This window comes from Ammospiza caudacuta, chromosome 3 (assembly GCF_027887145.1).
Source record: "Ammospiza caudacuta isolate bAmmCau1 chromosome 3, bAmmCau1.pri, whole genome shotgun sequence".
In the NCBI taxonomy this organism is placed as follows: domain Eukaryota; kingdom Metazoa; phylum Chordata; class Aves; order Passeriformes; family Passerellidae; genus Ammospiza; species Ammospiza caudacuta.
The window spans coordinates 5,144,258-5,166,846 of record NC_080595.1 but is presented as its reverse complement, the minus strand read 5'-3'; the positions used below and the strand labels follow the sequence as shown (position 1 = coordinate 5,166,846).

At 46.1% G+C, this 22,589-nt stretch overlaps 1 protein-coding gene across 1 annotated transcript in view; it reads left to right on the top strand.

Annotated features, from left to right (window-relative positions):
• Positions 1-377: 377 nt before the first annotated feature.
• XRN2 (5'-3' exoribonuclease 2) overlaps positions 378-22,589 on the top strand; it is a 32,445-nt gene continuing 10,233 nt past the window's right edge. The window contains exons 1-27 of the mRNA XM_058801158.1: positions 378-525; positions 4,495-4,622; positions 4,732-4,843; positions 5,125-5,236; positions 5,976-6,034; positions 6,114-6,203; positions 7,209-7,281; positions 7,379-7,429; positions 7,582-7,739; positions 8,132-8,206; positions 8,338-8,471; positions 8,558-8,615; positions 8,704-8,811; positions 9,244-9,288; positions 9,576-9,707; positions 10,708-10,826; positions 12,939-13,074; positions 15,159-15,266; positions 15,353-15,442; positions 15,923-15,995; positions 16,751-16,834; positions 17,419-17,516; positions 17,594-17,673; positions 18,810-18,866; positions 19,442-19,510; positions 19,609-19,743; positions 20,605-20,732. Of these exons, the coding sequence (XP_058657141.1) occupies positions 451-525; positions 4,495-4,622; positions 4,732-4,843; positions 5,125-5,236; positions 5,976-6,034; positions 6,114-6,203; positions 7,209-7,281; positions 7,379-7,429; positions 7,582-7,739; positions 8,132-8,206; positions 8,338-8,471; positions 8,558-8,615; positions 8,704-8,811; positions 9,244-9,288; positions 9,576-9,707; positions 10,708-10,826; positions 12,939-13,074; positions 15,159-15,266; positions 15,353-15,442; positions 15,923-15,995; positions 16,751-16,834; positions 17,419-17,516; positions 17,594-17,673; positions 18,810-18,866; positions 19,442-19,510; positions 19,609-19,743; positions 20,605-20,732 (2,587 nt within the window). The 5' untranslated portion in view covers positions 378-450. The remainder of the gene's footprint in view (positions 526-4,494; positions 4,623-4,731; positions 4,844-5,124; positions 5,237-5,975; positions 6,035-6,113; positions 6,204-7,208; positions 7,282-7,378; positions 7,430-7,581; positions 7,740-8,131; positions 8,207-8,337; positions 8,472-8,557; positions 8,616-8,703; positions 8,812-9,243; positions 9,289-9,575; positions 9,708-10,707; positions 10,827-12,938; positions 13,075-15,158; positions 15,267-15,352; positions 15,443-15,922; positions 15,996-16,750; positions 16,835-17,418; positions 17,517-17,593; positions 17,674-18,809; positions 18,867-19,441; positions 19,511-19,608; positions 19,744-20,604; positions 20,733-22,589) is intronic.

Below are 22,589 nucleotides of genomic sequence, written 5' to 3'. Positions count from 1 at the left end.
CTTGTTTTTTAACAAGGCACTAAGGGAAGGTGAGTCTTCTATTAAACTGTTCGTTTATGGCGGTTTTTGAGAAGTTGTCACACTGCGTGTCTTGGCTGAGCGTGAGGGCAGCACTGGGGCTGTCTCAGGAGTCAGGCTTCGCTTTTCCTCCTGGACATCACTTTTGTGCCCTCTGGTTTTGTCTTCCCCTCTGAGCGTCCCTTTCGTGCCCCAGGAGCTGCCCAGACACGTTTTACGGGGCGCTGTCCCCTCACGCTCCCGGCCTCCCCTCAGGCCGCCATTGCGCCGCACTCAGCCCGCACCCAAGATGGCGGCGCCGCCTCCTCGCGCACGCGCGCCCCGGCCCCGCCTCCCTCCCTCCGTTCCCGGCGCGCCCCGCGCCGCCCCTCGACCCCGGAAGTGCCGCCGGCGCCGCGGGTCCCGCTCGGCGCTGCCCGTGCCGCTCCCGCCATGGGAGTGCCGGCCTTCTTCCGCTGGCTCAGCCGCAAGTACCCCTCCATCATCGTCAACTGCGTCGAGGAGAAGGTGAGCCGGCCGCCCGGCACCGCGCGGGCCCGCCGGTGGCCGCCCCCCGGGGCTCTGCGGAGCGGGGCCGGTGGGGCCGCACCGGTGCTGAGCCCCAGGTGCTGAGCCCCCGGTGCGGAGTCCCCTCTGCGCCTCCGTGGGCCGCGCCGGGGCATTTCCAGGCGGGTCGGTGGATTTGGACTTTGTTTGGGTTTGGTTCGGGTGTTGTTTATGATTGTGGGATGTTTGGGTTTTTTTTGGGGGGGGGGGGGTTGGAGTTTTTCCCGGGTTTTTGATCCCGGTGGAAGCGGCCGCTCTATGGGGGGAGTTATCCCCGTGCCCCGCTCAGTGCCGGGGGTGCGGGTGAGCCATCCCGGGGGGAATGGGCACGTGGGGGAAGCGGGAATGGGCGCCGCAGCCGGGAATCGAGCTTCTCCTCCGATTCCTCCTTCTCCGGCCGCTTCCCGGGATTTCCTTCCCGGGATTTCCTTCCCTGGAATTCCAGCCCTTCCCGACGCCCTCGGCTCTGCCCTCGTGTGATTCCGACCCGTCAAAGTAAATTTTGAGACGCTGGTGAAATTTGAGTAGGGAGCGTTTTTTGCTGTTTCTTGAATGCTTTTCGCAGCCTCCGCTTTTCCACAAGTTTTTTTTTGGGTGGGAATTAGAAGCCTCAGCAAGCTTCGGGACTTGCTGGAAACACGAGTGCAGCTACCGAGCCTCTGCTTGTGCTCTAGCCTAGAGCAGCCTCAGGGGGTTTTGTCTCGTTGCTGGTGATTTCTAGTTCGGGATAAACCCCTGAACTAGAACTCTGGTGCAGGATAATCTCCTGGCCAAACAGGGAGCTGATTATTCCAAAGACACCGTCTAAAATCTGGCTTTCCATAGCAGCGGCAGGAGGAGGTTTCAGCGAAGGCTCTGTCACAGGATTCCACAGGTGCCTTTCCAGGCAGTATTGCAGCTGAAATGATGTTTGTTTGGGCTGGTTCCTTCAGGCACATCCCTGCAGGCACGGGGGTGTTGTGCCATCCTATGGGACACGGTGGGAGGGACAGGGAGGATGGGGGGGATCTCCCTTCATTGGCACCGTGGTGGATTTGCTGTGCCCTGAGCGTGGCAAGTTCTCCTCCTCAGGGCTATTTCTGAGGAGGCAAACTCTGGAGTTCTTGCTTCCCAAGCTGCTTTTCCCATAATAATTTGCGTTCTGTTTTGTTAGATTGCACTGGCTGCAATCTGCTGGTTTGGAAAGTTCAGGGCATGTGCTGGGGCTTCTGCCTCTCTGCTCCTCCTCCCAGGGCGTGCTCACCTCGGGGAAGCACCTGGAAGGGGACAAAGAGTGGGAGCACAATGGAGAAGATCAGGGAAAAGAGAGTGAAGTGTTGGAATTCCATGTTGGGGCTGCAGGTGTGCCCTGCCTGCAGCAGGATGTTCAGCTCTGGGCTTCTCCTGGGTGGTTTTGTGTTGCAGGTTCGGGCAGTGAAGCACAGGGTTGGTTAAAAGTGTGAGTTGCTGCTGCTGTGGTTTTATTGCAGCTGTGATTTCAGGCCCTCTCGGCAAGGTGGGGAGTTTATTTTACCTGTCACTGCAAAAGGTGAATTTTTAATGGGGGAGAATTAAGATCTAAGAATGCGCCTGGGAATTTTTATGGAAAAAAGGGGGCTTGTTTAAGAGCTTAACAGTGTTTTAAGGGCTTTCCCTTAATGCTGAGCTCCAGCAGCACTGGCTCTTCTGGACTCTGCACCAAACTCCTGGATGTGACCTCTACTGGGGCTTTGGGAACCCTCAGTTTAGGGGCTGTCCTAAATAACCCTTTAAGATCAAAAAGCAGCCACAATTTAAACAGCAATTACATCCGTAACAGTTTGGGGCAGCTGTCTCTAAGAGCAGATTTGCCTTTTCCAGCACATTTGTAAATGTTAGATTAATCTCTGTGTAATCAAAGCTGCTCTCACATTTAGGCAAAACAAAGGTTTGCATAGCCTTGGTTTTACTGATGGTGTGTCTCTTTTTTCAGTCTTCAATAACTGGACTTGTACCAGCCAAATTATTTATTAAAATTAGTGGAAAGACACAACAAATTCCTTGAGTTGGATTTGCCATAAGTGAAGTGGCAGCTCTTGCTGTCCTCATCCACATTGCTTTCTTCCAACTCAAGAGCACGTTGCAATTACAGCCAGGACAGCACACGGATAAATCACATTCATTAACATTTTTTTTATATTCAAATCTGGTCATAAATCTGAGAGTGGAGTAGGACAGCAGGGAGAAGCTGTAGTTTGTCTTCCTGTCGATGAATTTAAGCTTCTCTCACGATGTAATCAGCTCCGTGTGTGTTTTAGGATTGCTGTAAATCTCTCTAATCAGAAATTTTGTATCTCCCGGTAGCTTGTCTCTTTGAAATATTGAAAAGTTGATCCTTGTTCTCTTACCTTGCTAGATTAATCAGATTTAAGAAAAAGAAATAATCTTCTTCTTAAGCTGAGCGGGAAGAATGAGAGGAAGATCTTGAAGATAATAAAAAAATCCAGGAGAGAATATTCTTAATCAAATGGATAGGAATTAATAAAGCTGCAGCTAAAGTATCATGTTTGAAGATCTGTTTTGAATGGTTTCAAAAGAGGCTGGAGATGAGAAGTGAACAGTTTAGTTGTATCACAAGAGATACCGCTGCCACACACTTCAGCCTGCCTTGCACACGGCTGCTGCATGAGAACCCCAGTGGGCTTGTGAAGGGGGGCTCCTTTTCTGCCTCACAGAGCTGGGATTCCTCCTGAATCCATTGAGCTCGGATCCCACGGGGCTGGGGATCAGGGAGAATCCAGGGGGGTAGCCCAGAGGAAGGTACAATGTTTGCACTGACATTTAGTTTCTGCTAGCACCACCTCATTTTGTGTGTGTGGTGTCTGGAGAGCTGAGTGAAGGAGGCAAACAGCAGTGCTTGGAGGTGGCATCTCTCAGGATAGCTGTGCCAAACCTGAATACTACATCAAGTCTTGAGAAATGAATGGAATGAAACTTGGGTTTCGTTTTGGGGGTAAGAAGTCAGCCGGTCCTGCTGCTGCTTTAAGCAGGAAAGTTGTCCAAAGTTGACAGCGTAATCTGTAAGTTTTGGGGTTTTTCTCTCTGAATCTCCATCAGAGATGTGGAGAACTCACTCAGTGAGTAGCAGTCTGCAGACAGACGTTTGGGAAGGGCTTGTTGTTGGCTCAGCAGCAGCAGCTGAGCTCCATGTGATGGGAGACCCAGGGGTATCCCAGTTTTCCCCATCCCATGCACTCCTGTGACTGTAGTTTCACCTCAAAACATGCCATTCATTTTGTTTATTTTTAAACTTGGCTTTATGCCCAGCTATTCAAGAGCACACTTTGTTCCACCTTTGGATGTGTTATAACCCATTCCAGCCAGAATTCTTCTGAAAACCATCAGGCTTTTCCTTGCTCAGGTCCTGTCTCTTCCACGCTCTTGGGTTTTAATCCATGTGTGTTATGCCTGTGGCTGATGGAAGGGAGAATCAGTGTTGCTGATTGTCCTTTGACCAAACTAACCACAAAGCCAAACCACAAGCCCAACAACAACAAAGGCCCAAAGAGAACAAACCTGAAATTATGGTGAGGAAACGAAAATGACTGTGGTTGTTGAGGATGTTGAAGAATCCACTGCTGGAGCAGTCCAGGCACACAGGTGGCTCTAGGTGGGTTGGGATGAAGAAATAATATGAGGTATGAAAACTTCTTGTCAGGAGAAAAAAACAACTCTTCCATAACCCATTATTGTGTTTTCTGGTTAAAAGCAGGTGTAGAAAGAAGTGCTGTTTAATAGTGAAAAGTGCAGCTGCAGGTAGTGTGGGTACTTATTACTGGCACTTGATTTTAATAATAATTACTTATTTCTTAGTGTGGGTACACTTTTTCCTCTGCTGCCATTAAAACCAAACCAGACTTTGATGAGCCTGTGCATTAATAGCTGCAATCCTTGTCCCCACTGCATCCCCAGGCCAAGGAGTGCAATGGTGTCAAGGTCCCCATTGACACGAGCAAGCCCAACCCCAACGAGGTGGAGTTCGACAACCTCTACCTGGACATGAATGGCATCATTCACCCCTGCACACACCCAGAGGACAAGTAAGGCTTTGTTTAGCTCTTTGCAGGTGCTGTATCTCTCTCCTTATTGAGAGATAAGGTGAGAGGTGAGAGGCATTTCAGGTGTTAAATTGGATGCTCTTTGTTTTAGGCCAGCGCCCAAAAATGAAGATGAGATGATGGTGGCGATTTTTGAGTATATCGACAGGATCTTCAACATTGTGAGACCAAGGAGACTCCTTTACATGGCCATAGATGGAGTGGTGAGTATTGACACGCTGGGTTTCCAGCTGGAAAATCCTCATCTCCCCTCACTGCACAGAATCACAGAATGGTTTGTGCTGGAAGGGACCTTAAAGATCTCCTGCTTCCCCATGGGCAGGGACATCTTCCACCAGCACAGGTTGCTCCATCCAACCTGGCCATCAGTAGGTCTGATGAGAGGTCAACTCTTTGTAATAACTTGTGACCCAAAGCACCTCTCAGGACAGGAGAGATTGTCCAGATGCAAAAAGTGACCCAAGCTCTCCTGTACTTTTTTTAGGCCCCACGTGCCAAAATGAATCAACAGAGGTCCAGGAGATTCAGAGCCTCAAAGGAGGGCATGGAAGCTGCTGAGGAGAAGCAAAAAATCCGACAAGAAATTCTGGCCAAAGGTAGGGCAGTGGCCTTATCAGAGGTTTTTTCCTTGAGAATCACCTTGTTTGATCACCTCAGTAAGGTTTGGAGAAAGCTGTGTGTGCATTGCTGGGAGAAGGGGAGAACAAGCCTGGAGAAGGCTGGATCTGTGTTTTCCAAAGTTAAGAACTGAGACAAAACAAAATGTCATCTTTTCTTCTTCAGTCTCCTGCCTGAAATGAGTTTGTGTTGAGTGCTCTTAATTCCTTTTGAAAATAAATTGAACAGAAGAGCAGGGATAAATGCAGTGAGAAACAACCAAAACCCTTCTGGAAGGAAGTACACGTTTGTAGGGCTTGATGAAAGGAGGATTGAGGCTTAAAAGCAGGGATCAGATGGAAATACTCCTCTACAGGGATAATAAGCTGCCAGCAAGGGGAGTTACTTCACAGTGGAAACTCTAAATTCAGTGAGGAAACAAAAGTCAGAGCAACTTTGAGGGTGGTGGTGACACAGCTGGAGTGAGAGGGGAGTGTTTGCTGCTAGCTGGGCTTTGAAATCACCTTGCTGAAGTAACAATGTTTGTAAATGTGGCAGCACCTTGTAGGATGGAGATAATGCAGTGATAAGAGTTGGTTTGGTTTGGTTTTGTGGGAATTTTATTAAACAATCTGGTTTCAATGAGTTAATTATTCCCAGGGGAGCTGTCTGGGTTTTGCCATGCAGAAACGTTGGCAGTGTTCCATCTGGATGTAACTCTGCTCTCTGTTGCTCCAGGTGGCTTTCTGCCTCCAGAGGAGGTGAAGGAGAGGTTTGACAGCAACTGTATCACCCCGGTGAGTGGCCTGGCCCTGTACCCAGCAATTTCTAGGGGCTGGATGTTGGTTTAATTCCTTTCCTTCCTACCCTCTGCAGGGAACTGAGTTTATGGACAATCTTGCTAAATGCCTGCGCTATTACATCGCCGACCGCTTGAACAGCGACCCGGGCTGGAAGAACCTGACAGTGAGTTTCCCACTTTCACACTTGAGGGAGATGAAGGGGATGTTTGGGCTGGGCTGAGATCCAGTTGAAGAGTAGAAATTTAACAGATTTGTCTCTTGGCCTGGCTGTGAGCTGTTATTAACAGCAGGCCAGCACACACATCCCTCTGAGGCTTCAGAGATCCATTGTGTGCTGATAACTCCATCTCCCAGCACCATTTGCTGTGATTTCATTGAAGGACAAGGAGCAGGTTTGCTGCTGGAAGCCACAATTTCACATAATGGGGAGACAGGGCTTTAGGAATACTTTTTCTGCTTTTGTGGGAAGTGTCAAGATACATTGTAGTTGTATCTTTTGCACTGTTTCTTTTTTGTAATTGCTTCCTCAGCAGGCTCAATTTCTCTGTTCCTCTAATGGCAGGCAGTGAAAACAGAAGTGCCAGCTTTCTTGCCTTTCTGAGCTGGGTGATTCTCCCCTGTTCTTGCCCAGCCACTCCACTCCTCCATTTCTGCCCTGTGTGTGCTGCACACAAGGAGCAGTGCAGGCAGGAAATGCAGCTGCCTGTGCTGTGTGCCATGAGCTGGCTGTTCAAGTGCTCTAATTAGAGGGCAGTTGGCTCTGCTTGATTCCCCCATCAGACAGGGGTTTTATAAACACTAATTCTCGTCAGGGTGAGGAGGGGGTGATGAGATCATGTTTCAGTGCATCAGTGAGCTGAATCTGGGAGTTCTCTAGTGCCCATTTCATTGCCCTGATAATTTATTGGACGCATCAAATGTGACGTGATCGTTTCAGTGGAATTTGCAGCAGTGTCAGCTTCAGCCTGGAACTGACAGAGCAAAGTGAAAGTGTCTTCACTTGCTTCTTCATTGTAAATAATTTCATCTTAAATCACAATATTTTAGCTCAAACCACAAGTTAGAATTTCAGGTATTCATAAGTCAGATGCTGTGTTCAGTATATAAGTTACTGTTTTTTTTTTCCTCTGGCAATATTAATTGTTGCCATTATTTCAATTCTTTTCAGGTTATTTTGTCAGATGCCAGTGCTCCTGGTGAAGGGGAGCATAAAATCATGGATTACATCAGGAGACAAAGAGGTAAAATTCCAATTAATGTGGACATTTTGTTTTAAGTTAAACTCAGTAATAACTTACTTAGCATGACTTTGACAAAATGTAATTTTCTTTTGTGCAGCTCAACCCAACCACGACCCAAACACTCACCACTGTCTGTGTGGGGCTGATGGTGAGTTCTTTCTTGCTTGTGGTTCCTGGGTAATCACATCAGTATCTTGCTTGAAGCAGAATCCACTTTGCTTCTAAACATAAAAAAAAAAAACAAAACCAAAACTTGATTATGTTTATCCTTAATCATATTTTATTTTTCTCCCTTGATAGCTGATCTGATCATGCTTGGCTTAGCTACACACGAACCAAACTTCACCATCATTAGGGAAGAGTTCAAACCAAACAAACCCAAGCCTTGTGCTCTCTGTAACCAGCTGGGGCATGAAGTTAAGGATTGCCAAGGCCTGCCCAGAGAGAAACAAGGAAAGGTAAGAATTTTGCTATTTCTAGGATTTTTTTAATCTGTAGTGTACAAGGAGATTCTCAAATTGTTCTTGCTGCTGGTTTTAGCTGAAGCATGGTGCAAATTGTTGCTGGGAATACCTAGCTTTCCCCTTGGAAATAAAAATACAAAAGGGTCATGCCAAACCTGATGTCCACATTTGAGGTGTTTTATTGTTTGGGGTTTTTCCCACTGAATGGGAACAAACAATCAGTAACTGAACAGATGTGCAAAGCAGCAAAATACACCCTTGGCACAAGGGCTTGGGAGCCTGTTTTTGGATCCCTCTCAACTCCTCTTGAGGCAAACCTTGCAAGTAGGGCTGGAGAAGCTCTGGAATGCCCTTGGATCTGATGTGGGTCCCCTCTGGTTTTTCAGCACGATCAGTTTGCCGACACCATGCCAGTCTCTGAGCAAGAGTTCATCTTCATCCGCCTGTGTGTCCTGAGAGAGGTGAGGTGCTAAAAATTCCATCCAAAACTATAAATCCCTATAAATTCCATCCAAAACTATAAATCCCTACAAGTTCCATCCAAACCCCTGCAGTGTTCTCTGAGCTCCTGTTGCTTGTGTGTGTGTTGCAGTACTTGGAGAGAGAGCTCACCATGGCCAGCTTGCCTTTCACTTTTGATTTTGAAAGGAGTGTTGATGACTGGGTCTTCATGTGCTTCTTTGTGGGGAATGATTTCCTCCCTCACCTGCCATCTCTGGAGATCAGGTAGATGAGAATCTGTGTTCTTGTCCTGCAAGAGCAGCTCTTGTGCTTTTCACTACCAGGAGTCTCACCCTGTGCTTTGTGTTTAGGGAGGGAGCAATTGATCGCTTGGTGAACATCTATAAAAACGTGGTGCACAAAACTGGGGTGAGTTTTTTCCTTTTCCTTTAAAAATATCTGGGTCTTTGCCACAAAACAGGCTTGTTTTTCAGCTCTCTTATTCTCTGACCTGCAGGGCTACCTGACTGAAAGCGGATTTGTGAACTTGCAGCGGGTCCAGATGATCATGCTGGCTGTTGGGGAAGTTGAAGACAGCATTTTCAAAAAGAGGAAAGATGATGATGTAATTTCTTTGTTGTTGTTCTGACATTCTTGAAGTTAGGTTTTAATCACTTACTATTAGCCAGAGACACTCCTTTAAGAGAATAAGAAAAATACCCAGAATTTGTATTTTCATTGTTATAATCTCTGGTGAATACTTCAACACTGCTGTCACTCAAATAAGGCTGCAGCTAAATTTAGTAGATCATTTAAATCCTTAGCAAAGTTTTGGAGCTTTGGGTACCCAGCTGTTTTTTTTCCCCATAGATTTTCAGGGTAGGGTAGAAAATTCCATCCCTTTCTGTTGGATTTACAGACACAGGAATTGACCCATGTCTTATTCAGAACACTCCCTAAAAACCTCATGGCATGGTCAGTTGAGGATTATAATGAAATCATTTGCCAAGGAGTCTGTGTCCATGACTGACTTTATTTCCCTTTGTTCTTCATTTAGGATAACTTTAAAAGACGACAAAAAGAAAAAAGGAAGAGATTGAAGGTAAGTGAATTCCTTACCCAAACTAGCAAGAATTTGAATGTCTACTTTAGTTTTTGAATGTTGGAACTGCAGGTGTAATCATGGTGTTTTCTGCCTTGTATGTAACTACTTCAAAGTTTAAAAAAATTAAGTTAGGTTGATTTTTTTTTTTCTATTCCATATTCAAAAAATGTGTCTTTGTGCATTCATTTCCCCATAATGTTAATCTGAAAATTGTGAGAGAGCATCATCCCAGTGCTGGGGAGATCACAGCTCTTTCAGCAGCCTTGTCTGTGTTTATCTTGCAGAGGGATCAGCCTTCCTTTATTCCTGGTGGTCAGTTTTCCCCTCAAGCCCTGGGAAATCGATCCAGCCCTCAGGCAATCTGTAACCCTCGACAAGCTGCCTTTGAGATGAGGATGCACGACAGGCAGAACTCGGTGAGTGGATGTTCAGAGGCATTTGCACAGAGAAAGGAAGGAATTACTGCCTGTGTTACTCCTTTTTGTCTGCTCTGTCCAGTTTTCTTGAAAAGCTGGCACCTCAAACATGATTTTTCAAGGAAGTGGCTTTTAATAAGTGATTTTTCTAAGCATGCTTGAATAAAATTGTCTTCTTTATTTCTACTTGGAATGATGCTTTTCGCTGGGGAAGGGAGAAATTTGGATGAAGTTTTGGGCAAGGTATTAGTGTGGGAAAAACTGGAAAGAAGTGCCCTGTTAGAAGTCCTGCTATCTTTAAATAACAATTATGACAGGTATTTTCTTTTTTGGTATAAATCTTCATCCAAGCAGCAAACAGATTAAAAGTTCTTTTTCATCACAGAGATGTGTGTTCTGTCTCTGAAGTCTCAATACAATGTGCTTTTTCAAGGTTTAATTTCTGCTGCTCTTCCCTTTTAATCTCAAAACTTTTTTGCACATGAGTTACACAAATTAGTTCCTTTATGGAACGGGAGACATTTGTTTTAGATTCTAATATTAAAATAGATAAATTTGAGAGGAGTTTTAGAGACCAGCTGTGAAGCAGCTCAGAGTATTTCTGGCAGTTCTGAGTTGGAAGCACCTTTTTTTCACTAGTGCCACAAAAGGAAGTTGCAGCAGAAGCTGCAGTGGTGTTCCAAAATTGGACTGTATCCAGAATATGAATTGATTAAAAAATGCCACTGTGTTTATTGCACTTGTTTCTTTCTCAAAGCCAGGGACAACTTTTCCTGTGTGCATCAATGCCTGCCTTTTAACAGAGATATGTTTTTCCCTTTTGCACCTTGACTATGATGGGTTGTGCATCCTTTGCCTGGAGTTTTTTTGGAGCTGAAGAGAAGCCTTGTGATTATCACAGAGCTGTTAAAATTAACTGCATTTTTAAAAGCCTAACAAATCTTCCTCTCCCCACCTCCACCAACCTTCCCCTGTTTATCTCTGATAATTCTGACCCTAGACAACTTCAGCATCTCCCAACACCAGCCTGACTCCTGACAGCAGCCCGTCCCTGGGAGGAGGAATTAAGCGGAAACCTGAGGACAGTGACAGTGAACCTGAGCCAGAGGATAATATCAGGTGAAGCCATTTTTTGTAGCACTTTGTTGGCAAATTGCTGAGATAGATGCAGCCTAATTAATGCCATTTAGCTCAGTGCAGCGCTGCCTTCGGATGCTTTTGTGATCTTTTTTTATCCAGCGGTAATTAATGTGGAGGGTGAAGATATCCAGTAAATTCCAGTGAGATGGGTGAGCTCTGGCTGTTGAAGCTAAGTATCCAGATTAGTATGCATGCAGGTTTGCAGCCTCCCAGCCACTGCTCCCTCTGAGACCGAGCTTGGCGAGACATTCCCTGATTATGTGAGCGGAATGCTCCTGGAATCTGGGAGCTGTTTAACCCACATGTGGGCAGCACTGTCAGTGCTCTCCACCATCTTTGGGTTGCAGCAGGCCCTGGTTTGGCTCTGAGTTCTTGCATTGTCTCAGGAGGGCTGAGCCTGGGATGGTTGAGACTGGAATTTTCTGGGAATTAACCACCAGTGAGTCTGCATTGGTCAAGGATTTCAGTGAAACTGTTTGCATCGAGGGTGAAGGCCTTTACAGCTGTTCCTGAGAAGTGCAGCCACAGGGGTTTTCTGTGGAGTCTGCCCACATCTACCCATGGCCTAACACTCAGAGTTCTTTCCTTGTGCAGTTCTGTTCACAGTCATCACAATATATTTGTGTTATGTGGCCCATCAGCTCTAGCAATATCACAATTCTTATTATATGCTCTCATTCTTATTTTCTTTCCAGTGTGTCTATATCTGAATGGACTGATTTTTTTTTTCATCTATCAAGCAGTATTTTTATATAAAATAATAAATTTTAAGGATATATTACTCCATCTCATTTCCATCTGAGTGTTAGCAGAGCTGCTAAAAGAAGCTAGAACAGTATGAATGAACTGTGGTGATTCACGAGCAGCAGTGGTTCTGACAGGGTTGGTATTGCCAAGGAAAAAGATGTGCTACATTCAACCACAGTTTAAGCTTTTGTAGCTCAGAATATTTTTTCATATCCTTTTCTGAGTGGAAATTAATTCTGTGCTTGCCATTGTAAATAAAAAGAACTGCATTGATGTCCTGGATACGACCACACTGTTTGTGAAAATAAATTCTGTATTTAGAATGACTTTGAAACCAGAGCAAATTGTTGCAGTCAGCTGCAGATGGGTTTTATCTCACAGAAAGGTTTTTTTTTGAATTTATGCAAGTGTCTGTCTGCCAGGCAGCTCAGAGCCTGCAGATGTTCTTGACTCCATCCCTCAAGCCTTCAGTGCCAGGAGCTCTGTTCTTGCTTACCTGCTTTTCTGGAAGTCTTGGAAGCATCTCTTGGCTTTTCTGCCTGCTCATCAGTGTGAGTTGTCTTGGAAGGATTTAGGAAGTGTCCTGAGCAACTGTCTCAAAACAGAAGCAAAGATCCTCTTTGCAGAGCCAAAGGGATGTGCATCCTGTAAGGAAGCATGAATGGATTGTGGCTCTCTCCTAAAGCTCCATACACAGGATTTAGGGCTCTGGGAGAATCTGACCAGTGTCAGCTTGAGGTGACCTCTTGGAGTGGTTTGGAATAAAATTCCATGTAAGAAAACAAATCATTATTAAGGGATTATGTGGTTTAACCAGTTTGGTTCTTTGCTGACATGATACAGCAGAGCTGAAGGGTGCAACTGCCCGTGTGTGAAAGAGGAGCCAGTGTTTGTTTTCCCTGCCCCATCTGTGGACAGACATGAGGGGGAGCTGTGTGAAGGAAGGATGAACCGTGGCCTGGTTGGCTCCTGTGCTCCCAATGTCCACCTGTGGCCTGAGAGACTGAAAATCCTGTGTGAAAGGGAGCTCATCTGATGTGAGGCAGCAAGCACAGGGCAGAAGTGCCTCTGGTAATCACAGCTTGTCTGAACAGAACAGAAATTGTTTTGCATTTGCTTGCCTTTATATTTGAGGTAACAGGAAAACCCTGACAATTCTGCCAACAGTCCTATTTTATTCTGTTGCTGCTGAGCATCGCTTTTTCTGCTTTCATTTAAACTGTATATAAATGGCAACTGAAGCAGCAAGTGGCTTTGTTTTACAGTGTAATTCAGACCTGCAGATGTGCATCTGCTGAGGTGCCCATCCATGTTAACATGTTGCCTGTGCCTGGTTTGTTGCAGGTTGTGGGAGACTGGCTGGAAGCAGCGCTACTACAAAAACAAATTTGACGTGGACGCGTCCGATGAGAAATTCCGCCGCAAGGTTGTGCAGTCCTACGTGGAAGGGCTTTGCTGGGTTCTCAGATATTATTATCAGGTACCCCAAAGTTTCTGGTCTGAAGTTGTTTCAGTCTGTTGCTCGTTTTGGGAAAGCTGTGGGGATTTTTGAAGGTGTAAAACAGATGTGTTCCCATTCTGTTTGACACTGGGGGTTTGAATGCAGTTTCGCCATCTCTGAAGCTGCTGAAGGAACAACTGGATGTGGCACTCAGTGCTCTGATCTGGTTGACAATGTGGTGATTGGTCACAGGTTGGACTCTCATCTCAGAGGTCTTTTCCAAACTCAGTGATTCCAGGATTCTGGTTCTCATATCTTGGTGCAGCAAGAACCGCTGATATTTTCCCTTTCCCACAAATAATGACACTGCACGTGCCTAAATGAGAGAACAAAGAGCAAAGCCCTTGAAATGCCAGTAAGAATTTGCAAGGGAGAGAGTTGTCAGTCTCCTCTGTAGATTGTAATGCTGCTCCATGAAGTGTGTTGTGATTGAAGTAATCTGTGTCAGATTTAAATCTTTTGATAATTGAGATGTCAGATTGGCAAGAGATTAGTGGGCCATGGTGACTGATGGTTAATGAGGAGCTCCGTGCCCTGAAGGCAAAGTCAGACTGGCTGTGTGACCTGGGAGCACAGTGTGCTCCAGCCCAGGAGTTTGTCCTGTCTCAGCAGGAATTTGGAGCTTCCACACAGGGCTGTGTTCTTAAAACTTTGTATTTTTCCTCAGTGGCTGCCACCTGTCCAGCTGGGAGCACAGGCAGGACAGATACCTCAGGTGCCTACAAAATGCAGTTTCCAATAGGTTTTTTCACTCCCCCCTTGGAACAAAATGGGAATGTATCCTCTTCCCTCCTGCTCTAGCCATTCCTTGAGTTTGAGCTCTGACTCATCTGTTGTGGGGGATGAAAATCATCAAGTTTAAAGTTTGCAAGCTCTGGTGCAGCTTGTCTGCAGGGAAGCTGAGTTCCCCCCACCCTTGTGTGCACGACCTCCTTTTGTGAAGGACAGATGTCACCTGGATGCCTTTATAGGTGGGAATTATCAGGATCCTGTGCACAAGGAAACTGTGGTTTTTAATCATGACAGAGTATTTTCCCACAACTCCCTATGTGCCCATCTGCCTCCAGGGGTAGAAATGAGCCTTCAGGTGAGCTGTGGGTAAAAGTGTCCCCTTCAGTGGTACAAGAGCACAAGACCATTCCAGTCTGTTGTATGGGGATGGAGCAGCTAGAAAATCACTCCCTGCTGATATGGAAATGAGGTTAGGAAGCTGTTGGGCAAGGGGAACTTCAAAATAGGTTTGCTTGAGGATCTTTGTTTGGCTTTTTTTCTTCTCACCATAATAAAAATTGACTCCAGTAATTACTGCTGGCTGTCCATAAAACTTGTGCCAGAATATATTGGATGCCTTTCTGTTCCTACAGAAAGCTAATAATGCAGGGCATGTCCCACTAGACATCTGTTTGGAGAGGAGGAGGAAAAAGGGAAAAAAAAGAAAGGAGAATGAAAGCAATCCACCTGGCTTTTGAAACATTCCAAGTCCGTCCAAAGGACTGCAGAGAATAATTATAGGTGCTGTACTTGTATACCAAAAATATCACTGGAGGAGCCTTGTTGACATTTAATCGTTTAGAACTAAAAGTCAAAATAGTAGTGGGCTTTTGTTTCAATTGGTGCTGCTAAGAAAAATAGCTGAGGAGGTGAAAGCTTGACTTAGACCCTCTGGAGCCACGTTTCCTTTAGGAGGTGCATGGTGTTCTGGTGTGTTTTGAGTTTGCTTGATTCTCTCCCTTCTGAGGAGACACTTTGTATTCCCCACTGCTCAAGGCAGGAGAAGGAGAGGGGAAGAGCAAAGTGCTACTCCAAGTGTGCAGTAGTGCTGGTGCTGGAGAGAGGAGCACCAGTGAAAACCAGAATGCTTCTCAGCACGTCTGCAGCAAATACTGTTCACATTTGCACACCCAGCAGGGCGTGCTGGGGTCTCTGCTCCCACACCTCCTCCCCAAGTTAGCTTTGGGATTTTGCTGTGGAAAACAGGGGTGTGAACTGCTCTCTGCCACGTTGTCATGTTTAGTGACCGGGCTGCATGATTTTCATTTGCTGATTTTTGTGTCTCCCACCAGGGCTGTGCATCCTGGAACTGGTATTACCCTTTCCACTACGCTCCCTTTGCCTCGGACTTCGAGGGCATTGCAGACATGCCCTCAGACTTTGAGAAGGGCTCCAAACCGGTAGGGCTCCTGATTTATCAACTCATTCACTGCTCATCTGCCCTCCCATTCCAAGAGTCTCACACCTGCCTGTCTGTTCTCAACAGTTCAAGCCTCTGGAGCAGCTGATGGGGGTGTTCCCGGCAGCCAGTGGAAACTTCCTGCCGCCCACGTGGAGGAAACTCATGACAGACCCAGTGAGAATCCCTCTTGTATTTATTCCTGTCTCTGGAAGCTCAGGTCATCTTGCACTGGTGTGAGGGGGACCTGCTGCTTCTCACTTCAGGCAGAGAAATGCTGCAGACCAGGAGGGAAAGGTTTTGGAAGATTGCAAGGATTTTTTCAAAATCCTTAAAAGTGATTTCTTGGAATTCAGATGTTATTTCCCAGCTATCTTACACTTCAGATGGCTTAGTTTTTTCCAGAAATCTTCCAAAACTTAGTTGGGGAGCAGATAACTTACCCTGATTAGCTCTCCTCTTTATCCTTATTTTTCTCTCCTCAATTTCTTGTTTTAAATCTCTGAGTAGTACAAGTGCCCATCCTCACTTTGTATTTAAATGGCTTTTAATGAAAGCTGTTTCTGTTATCAAAGACCTTTCTATTTGGCACCACGTGACATTCTGAACCCGTGTCAAAGTTGGCTTTAAGGGTGATTTTTGTTTTTCCAATTCCAGGAATCAAGCATCATTGACTTCTACCCTGAAGATTTTGCTATTGATTTGAATGGGAAGAAGTATGCTTGGCAAGGTGAAACTTCAACTGTCCTCTTTTTAATTTTTAGACATTAGTCTTAAAAACCTGTAAAAATAGAAAGAAATTGGAAAATTATCTTAGTGAGAAATGCTGCACAAAGGTAACTTGTGTTACTTGTTGTGGGGACAAGTATTTTACAGCAGGTGTGTTTTTGTAAAGAAATTAGTATGAAGAGCAAATTACAAATCAGTAACTGGTTTTGGATTGGCAATGATTATTGGTAATTTCAGCAGTCATTCTAGATTTGTTCATTTGTCCTGAACTAGAGTAATCATTCTTCTCTTTTTATCAGCCTCAGTGTGTAATTGTCTTTTGTCTCCTTTGCATTTAATTAATGGATCTTGTTCTGCACAATCAGTGGCTCATTAGTACTGTGCCAAAAATACTTTGGAGAGTATAGAAATATTTTGGAGCATACAATGAATGGAAAAAGAGCTACAGCATTTATGCAACTTTTCCTTTCTTTAAAGAATGTTAATTTCCAAGGTCTTCCAGATTCTGTGGATGGGTGTAATTTACACTGCAATTAAAATTTTAGGTTTTCAATTTGAGTGCAACAGGTTTTGTTTGAATAAAGCCACAGAAAGATCTGACTTCTGAAGCAAAAATATGATTCCTTCAGATTCACACTGTTCTGGCTGTTTCTTGGCTAAGGAATCTTATCAGAGCTTGCCATGCTGGTGTCTGTTTTTGGGGATGCTCTGGGTTTTTTCAACAGGTGGGAGGAAACTCTGTTTTGGTTTTGCCAGGTGTGGCGTTGTTGCCCTTTGTGGATGAGCGACGCCTCAGAGCTGCCCTGGAGAAAGTGTACCCTGACCTCACTCCTGAAGAGAGTAAGAATTGGGGTGTTGGGCTAAAGAATTGGGGTGTTGGGCTAAAGAACTGGGGTATTTTGTTGCCACCTATGAAATTCACTGTAAATGAATGAAGAAGGTGTCCTGAATGTTTGGTTGGCTTGAGTTTGACAGACTCTTCCTCAGGGATGCTGCTGGTAATTGGTGATCCTCAGTGGATTTGTTTTGTAACACTTGTTCAGCTTATAAAGGCTAATGTTTGTTTCTCTTTTGTACAGAAATAACATCTGGTTCTTGTGCATAAAATGTGGAGCTGTGTGGGGTTTGGGGTTGTTTTTTATCTGTTCTGTCTGTATCTGCAGTGTTACTCTATTCTAAATTCAGCATTCCTCCACTGAACACAAGATTCCCATTATTTTACTGCCTGCCAGCTGTCCTTGGGACCAGACACATCCTGCTCTTGTAGATATTGTCTTTCCTATGTTCTCAGAGCTTTCTTCTAAATCACAGTGAAACTTGGCTTTTGTGGAGGTGTCACCAGGACAGCCTTGCTGCTTTGCTGCATTCCTTCCTTCCTTCCCTCTTTCCCCTGAACTCTTGCCCCATTCCCATCATTTCTCCAGCCAGGAGGAACAGCCTTGGCGGTGACGTTCTCTTTGTCGGGAAGCACCATCCCCTCTGTGACTTCATCGTGGAGCAGTACAAGACCAAGAACACAGAGGTAGGTTGCCCTTGTTGCTCAGGGGAAGTGGTGAGATGGGAGGTCTGAGGTGCTGCAGCTGAAACCTTCCTCCCTAGGCAGTGGACATCCCACCGGAGCTGTGCCACGGCATCCAGGGAAAGCTCACCCTGAACGACAACGCCGTCCTGCCGGACCAGTGAGTGTGGCCTTTGGGGGGGTTCCTGCTGCTAGAGGGCCCCTCCTGCTCTTATGGCAGCAGAAATGGTTTTGTGCCCCCAAGGAGTAAATTAAAGCTCCAGACAAAGCCACGTGTGTAGGTCTGAGGGTTCAGAGCAGGCCTGTGTTACCTCCAGCTCAGTGAAATTTGCATTCTGTGGTCCCATTTTTTAATCTCTCAACTTGGCTTTTAAAGCAGCCTCAGATATTTTTAAAATGTTGTAATGCATTTGTTTATTTGCTGAGGAAGCTTTGTTTGTTTGTCATTTTGCCTGTGGAAGGCTGATTTTTATGTGTTTAGTTATTGTTTTATGAGGAAACAAGGCCTGGGTAATAGAAATGGTAGTGCTCGCTGGCCTGGTTCAGTAGGGTCATGTTTTGGCTTCTCTGCTTTTGTATGGATGTTAATGTGGGCTGATCTGATATCCCATTAGTGCACATTGCCTAAAAACCCCAAAACTCTGTTTTTGATATGCTAATCTGCATTACATCTGAGAAAAATCCAGGTAGTGATAGCTTAGATATATTTTGGCTTAGATATATTTTGGTTTTTTCCATTTAGTCTGCAGCACTAAAATCAGGGCTGTTCCCAGCTACACATAGTAAGAATATTTATACTTTTTAGTTTTCTTGAGAGTGCATCCAGTCTGAGGAATGATCAGTGTAATCTTCTCCTTGTAGGATGCACACTCATTTATCTGACTGTGCTCAGAGATACAAGCAGGTGTTCAGTGCCTTGTTTGCATTAAGTGCACAAACAATGGCTTGGTTGGACAGAAAATGTACCTCAGATCACTCTAATAGACATTTCTCCATTCTTGTCATGGTTGACAAGAATATCACCAAGTTAGAGTTGTTCTTGGACAGAACAGGAACAAGAAACCTCCTCCAGCCTTGATTTCCCTAGACAGACCTAGAGAATCCCCACACACCTGCTGCAAAAGAGGTGGCATTAAGAAATAAGGATTCAGTCACTCCAGTGCTTATAGAAGTACTTGGTTTAGGGGAAAGGCAGGTTAACTTTGAAATAAATGCTTTGCAGGCTTAGTTGGCAGAGCAGCAGATGGTGAGAAATGTGTTTGGTGGTGTTTTGACAGAGGTTTTTCTCTTCACCAGGGTGGTGCAGTCTCCTGTTCCCATGCTGCGGGATCTGACACAGAACTCTGCAGTCAGGTCAGTAAACTGTGGGCTTCCATGCAAGGGTGTGCAAAGTGCAGCACCCAAAACACTGAAAATCACTTGTGATCTGTGTCATTTTTATCTCCAGAGAGGCACAGCTTGGTTCAACCAGAGCAGCAGCTGTGCAGAGAAGTAATAAATGCTGAGTTACACTTTGTCAGGGCACAGTAGGAAGGATGTCTTAAATGGGGATGTAGTTCCTGTGGGTGATCAGTTAAAGGAAGGATTTGGCTTTTCCATCTGCCACTGTCAGGAAATTGGAATTGTTCTGTGCCGGTCCCTGTTTCTCTGTCACAAGGATTTTTCCTCCTGTCTTTGGAGGTGGTATGTGCAGTCAGGACATTGCTCTTTAGGCTGTGTCACTCAGGCTGAATTTTCCAGGGAACCGTTATTTTCTTTCCTTGTACCCTCATTCTTTCTTAGTCCTGGAAAACATGAATTCCATCTGGAAGAGTGAAATTGTTCTGCTTATCTGTGTGTTTATAGCTTTCTTGGTCATAAAGCAGTGACTACTATTTCACTTTGTCTCCATTATGCAATGAACTTAATCCTCAAATATTTTCTTCTAGCATCTCATTCAAAGATCCACAATTTGCTGAAGACTTTATTTTCAAGGCTACAGTGTTACCTGGGGCAAAGTAAGTGTCAGCTGTCAGCTTTCAAATCATTCAATTCTGATTTATCCATCTGAGTATTTGCTCTGACAAGTACTTATGGAACTGTTCTTATTGTTCAGGAAACCTGCTCCAGTTCTGAAGCCAGGAGACTGGGAAAAAACCAACAATGATGGCAGGCCTTGGAGACCACAGCTTGGCTTTAACAGGGACAGGAAACCAGTGCATTTGGACCAGTCAGCGTTCAGAACCTTGGGGTAAGGCTCTGGGGTTACTGCTGCCTTGCTGGGGTCACTGCCCTCCTTCTCCCTTTTTAAATTAAAAAAAAAATAAAGGGATTGGGCATGGAGTGTCCAAGTTTAGGTGCTGATTTTCCATGTTGGACACCTCAGTGTGTGATATTTAAATTCAATATTGCTGAAAACTGAACATTACGGTGATTTTGCAGTAATGCCTTGTTTGCTTTTTGATTCTTTTTTTCCCCTCTTAGCAGCTAGTTCTAAGTCACTTTCCTGCTGTTTAGGGTTTTTAAAATTTGTTTGGTGGATGTTTGCTTGTAGGTACAATGAGAATATTATGCACAAGTGATAATTAAGACTGCTAATGAAGACAGGAATATCTTTTAAGCTTTTATAAACAAGCTTTAAAAATTAAATGGGTTTCCATACTGGGGAGTGCAAGGAGCCATGCATTTATCAGAGCCAGAGAAGAGAATGTTTTAAAGGAGACTGGCAAATAAAGTTGGACTCTGGAGTGTCTCCTTAGGAAGAGATAATACCTTCTTCATCTTACGGCTCTGGGGGAGCTGCAAGAAGGAAAAGCACTCCCTTTTAGGAAGGAAAAGCAGAGCTGTCCTGGGGCTGCACTTGAGAACCCTTTTGCATGTCACAGGCACAATAAAAAGCACAGCTGTGCCATTGGAAGCCTGAGCATTTCCCTGGCAGCAGCTCCTCAGGCCCGTGTGTGTGTCGGGATGTGCCTGGGCCCCGATCCACCAGTGCATCCCTGGCCCAGAGGAAAGAGAGGGGGCTTGGGATGGGCTGGGAGGCAGCTGTGCTGGGAGATGGAGCCCAGCACAGCATCCTGACCTGCTGCCTTGCCATTTCTCCCCATGACAGGCACACAATGCCAAGGGACAGGGGCATGCCAGGGATGTACCCCAACGCCGTGCCACTCGGAGCCTATGGCAGCCCCTATGCCAGGCCCCTCATGGGCAGCCAGCAGCAGATCCCCAAACTGCTGTCAAGTAAGTGCCTCTGCTTCCTGCTTCTCACAGCTGGGTTGGTCTGAACATCATCTCTCTTCATCTATTTCACTTTTTTATCTGTGTTTAAATACGATCTGGAAAGAAGAATGTGGGGAATGGGAAGGCAGAACTAGCAGACAGGCATCGCAAATTCATCTCCGAAAAGAGAATATTTATGTGGTTTTGGGGAGGTTTTTGGGAGCCCAGCAGTCCCTGTGCTGCTGTTCCTGCCGAGTCCTGATGTGTTGTGGGAAATGCTTCAATGCGCTCTGTCTGTCCCACATCCCTGGGCCTGGTCCTGCCAATGAGTCACTCCCAAGCTCTCGTCCTCATGGCACCCGAGCCCGTTGTGCTGAGCAGGGAGCACTCTGCAGGCAAATACCCCCCAGTGCCATAGAGTGGTTCAAACTGAGGAGGCTTGGAGCCTCTGCTAGAGGAGAAATCCCAGTCCATCTGTTGGCCTTGGAAAGCTGTCTGGTGACTTTCTTTGATGCAGGCCTTCCTCCCCCTTGGAGCGCCACAGCCATCCCCAGTCGCTGTTCTGCAGGTGTGCCTGGCAAACCTCAGAGCAATTGGTTGGGCTTTTCTTCCCTCCTCCCTGTGCTGCTTTTGGCACGAGGCAGAGGTTGCTGTGCTGCTGTTGTGTGGAGCAGCAGGGACAGGATCCAGGTGGAGCTGCCTCGTGGAGGCTCCTTCACCACGCAGGGTCGTGCGCCAGCCGCGCTCTCCGGAGCCACTTCCTGGCACTCTGCTTTCATGGGACACCACAGAGCTGCACACTGCAAATGTGTCCTCTGGCACTTCACTGGGTGGTGGTCCTCCTCTTCTGCTAAGGCTGCTGTCCTAGGAGATTAGGCTTAAACTCTAATTAACTTCTCGTTTGCTCTGACTGCGGCGTCCGGTCTTTGCAACGGATTATGGCAGCGCTTGACTTAGAGTTTGGAGATTGTTTCTTTCAGTGCCTCATTATTTGGGGCCTGAGGACAGCTCATGTCCCTCAGGAGGATGGATCAAACAGCCTGAGGGCTGTGTTGCTCTCTAGAACCATTCCCAAAACCCATCCTGCTTGCCTGGCTGCAGGGTCAGGCCCCAGCCTGGCCCACCCAGTTCTGTCAATGCCAAGTGAACCACGTGTGCCTCAGCTCCTCTTCTACCAGGTAGAGTCAAACTTGCTGAAACCCTTGTTAGAATAACACCTCCAGGTGGCATAGACCTGGATTTCTGCTGGGATCAGCCTTTTGGATGCTCACCTGCCCGAAGATCATAACACATCCTGGATTACGGATTGTGTGGGTCTGGTGCTGAGCAGACCTGTGAAGATGAGGAGTGTCAGCAGCTCCCCAAACCCAAAGTTGTGCCACTGCAGTGCGGCTCTTGCTGAGTGGGAGCAATCTACCTGCACAGTGTGGTTGGGAATTCATGAGCACTTAGGCCAATTCCCCCCAGTAATGTTCTGCCTGGAGTCCCCAGAGGTGCTCCTAGGTCTGGAGCACAGCATCTTCTTCCCTTTTGCAGGGATGACACAATGTTCTCTCCAGTGTGCAAGTTGTGTTCATCAGCTGTACTGTTGTGAGAGAACTGCAGTTGTGGTGTGGCCAGGCTGGGAAGCACCAGGAGCCCACACATCCCTGAAAAACCACAGCTGATGTGGTCAAAATCCCCACATTCAGTGGGACTGATGCAGAGGAACTTTCCCCTTGGTGTGTGGTGTTTTCACAGGCATGCTGCAGTAAAATCAGCCTCCAGAAGGGCGATGCGGTCAAGCCAGGAGCCAGCCCCTCCTCAAGAGCCTCAGGGCTGGGGGTGTTCCTCACCAGTGCTCCCTGATTTGCCTTGGATGTGCCAATTTTCAGCTGA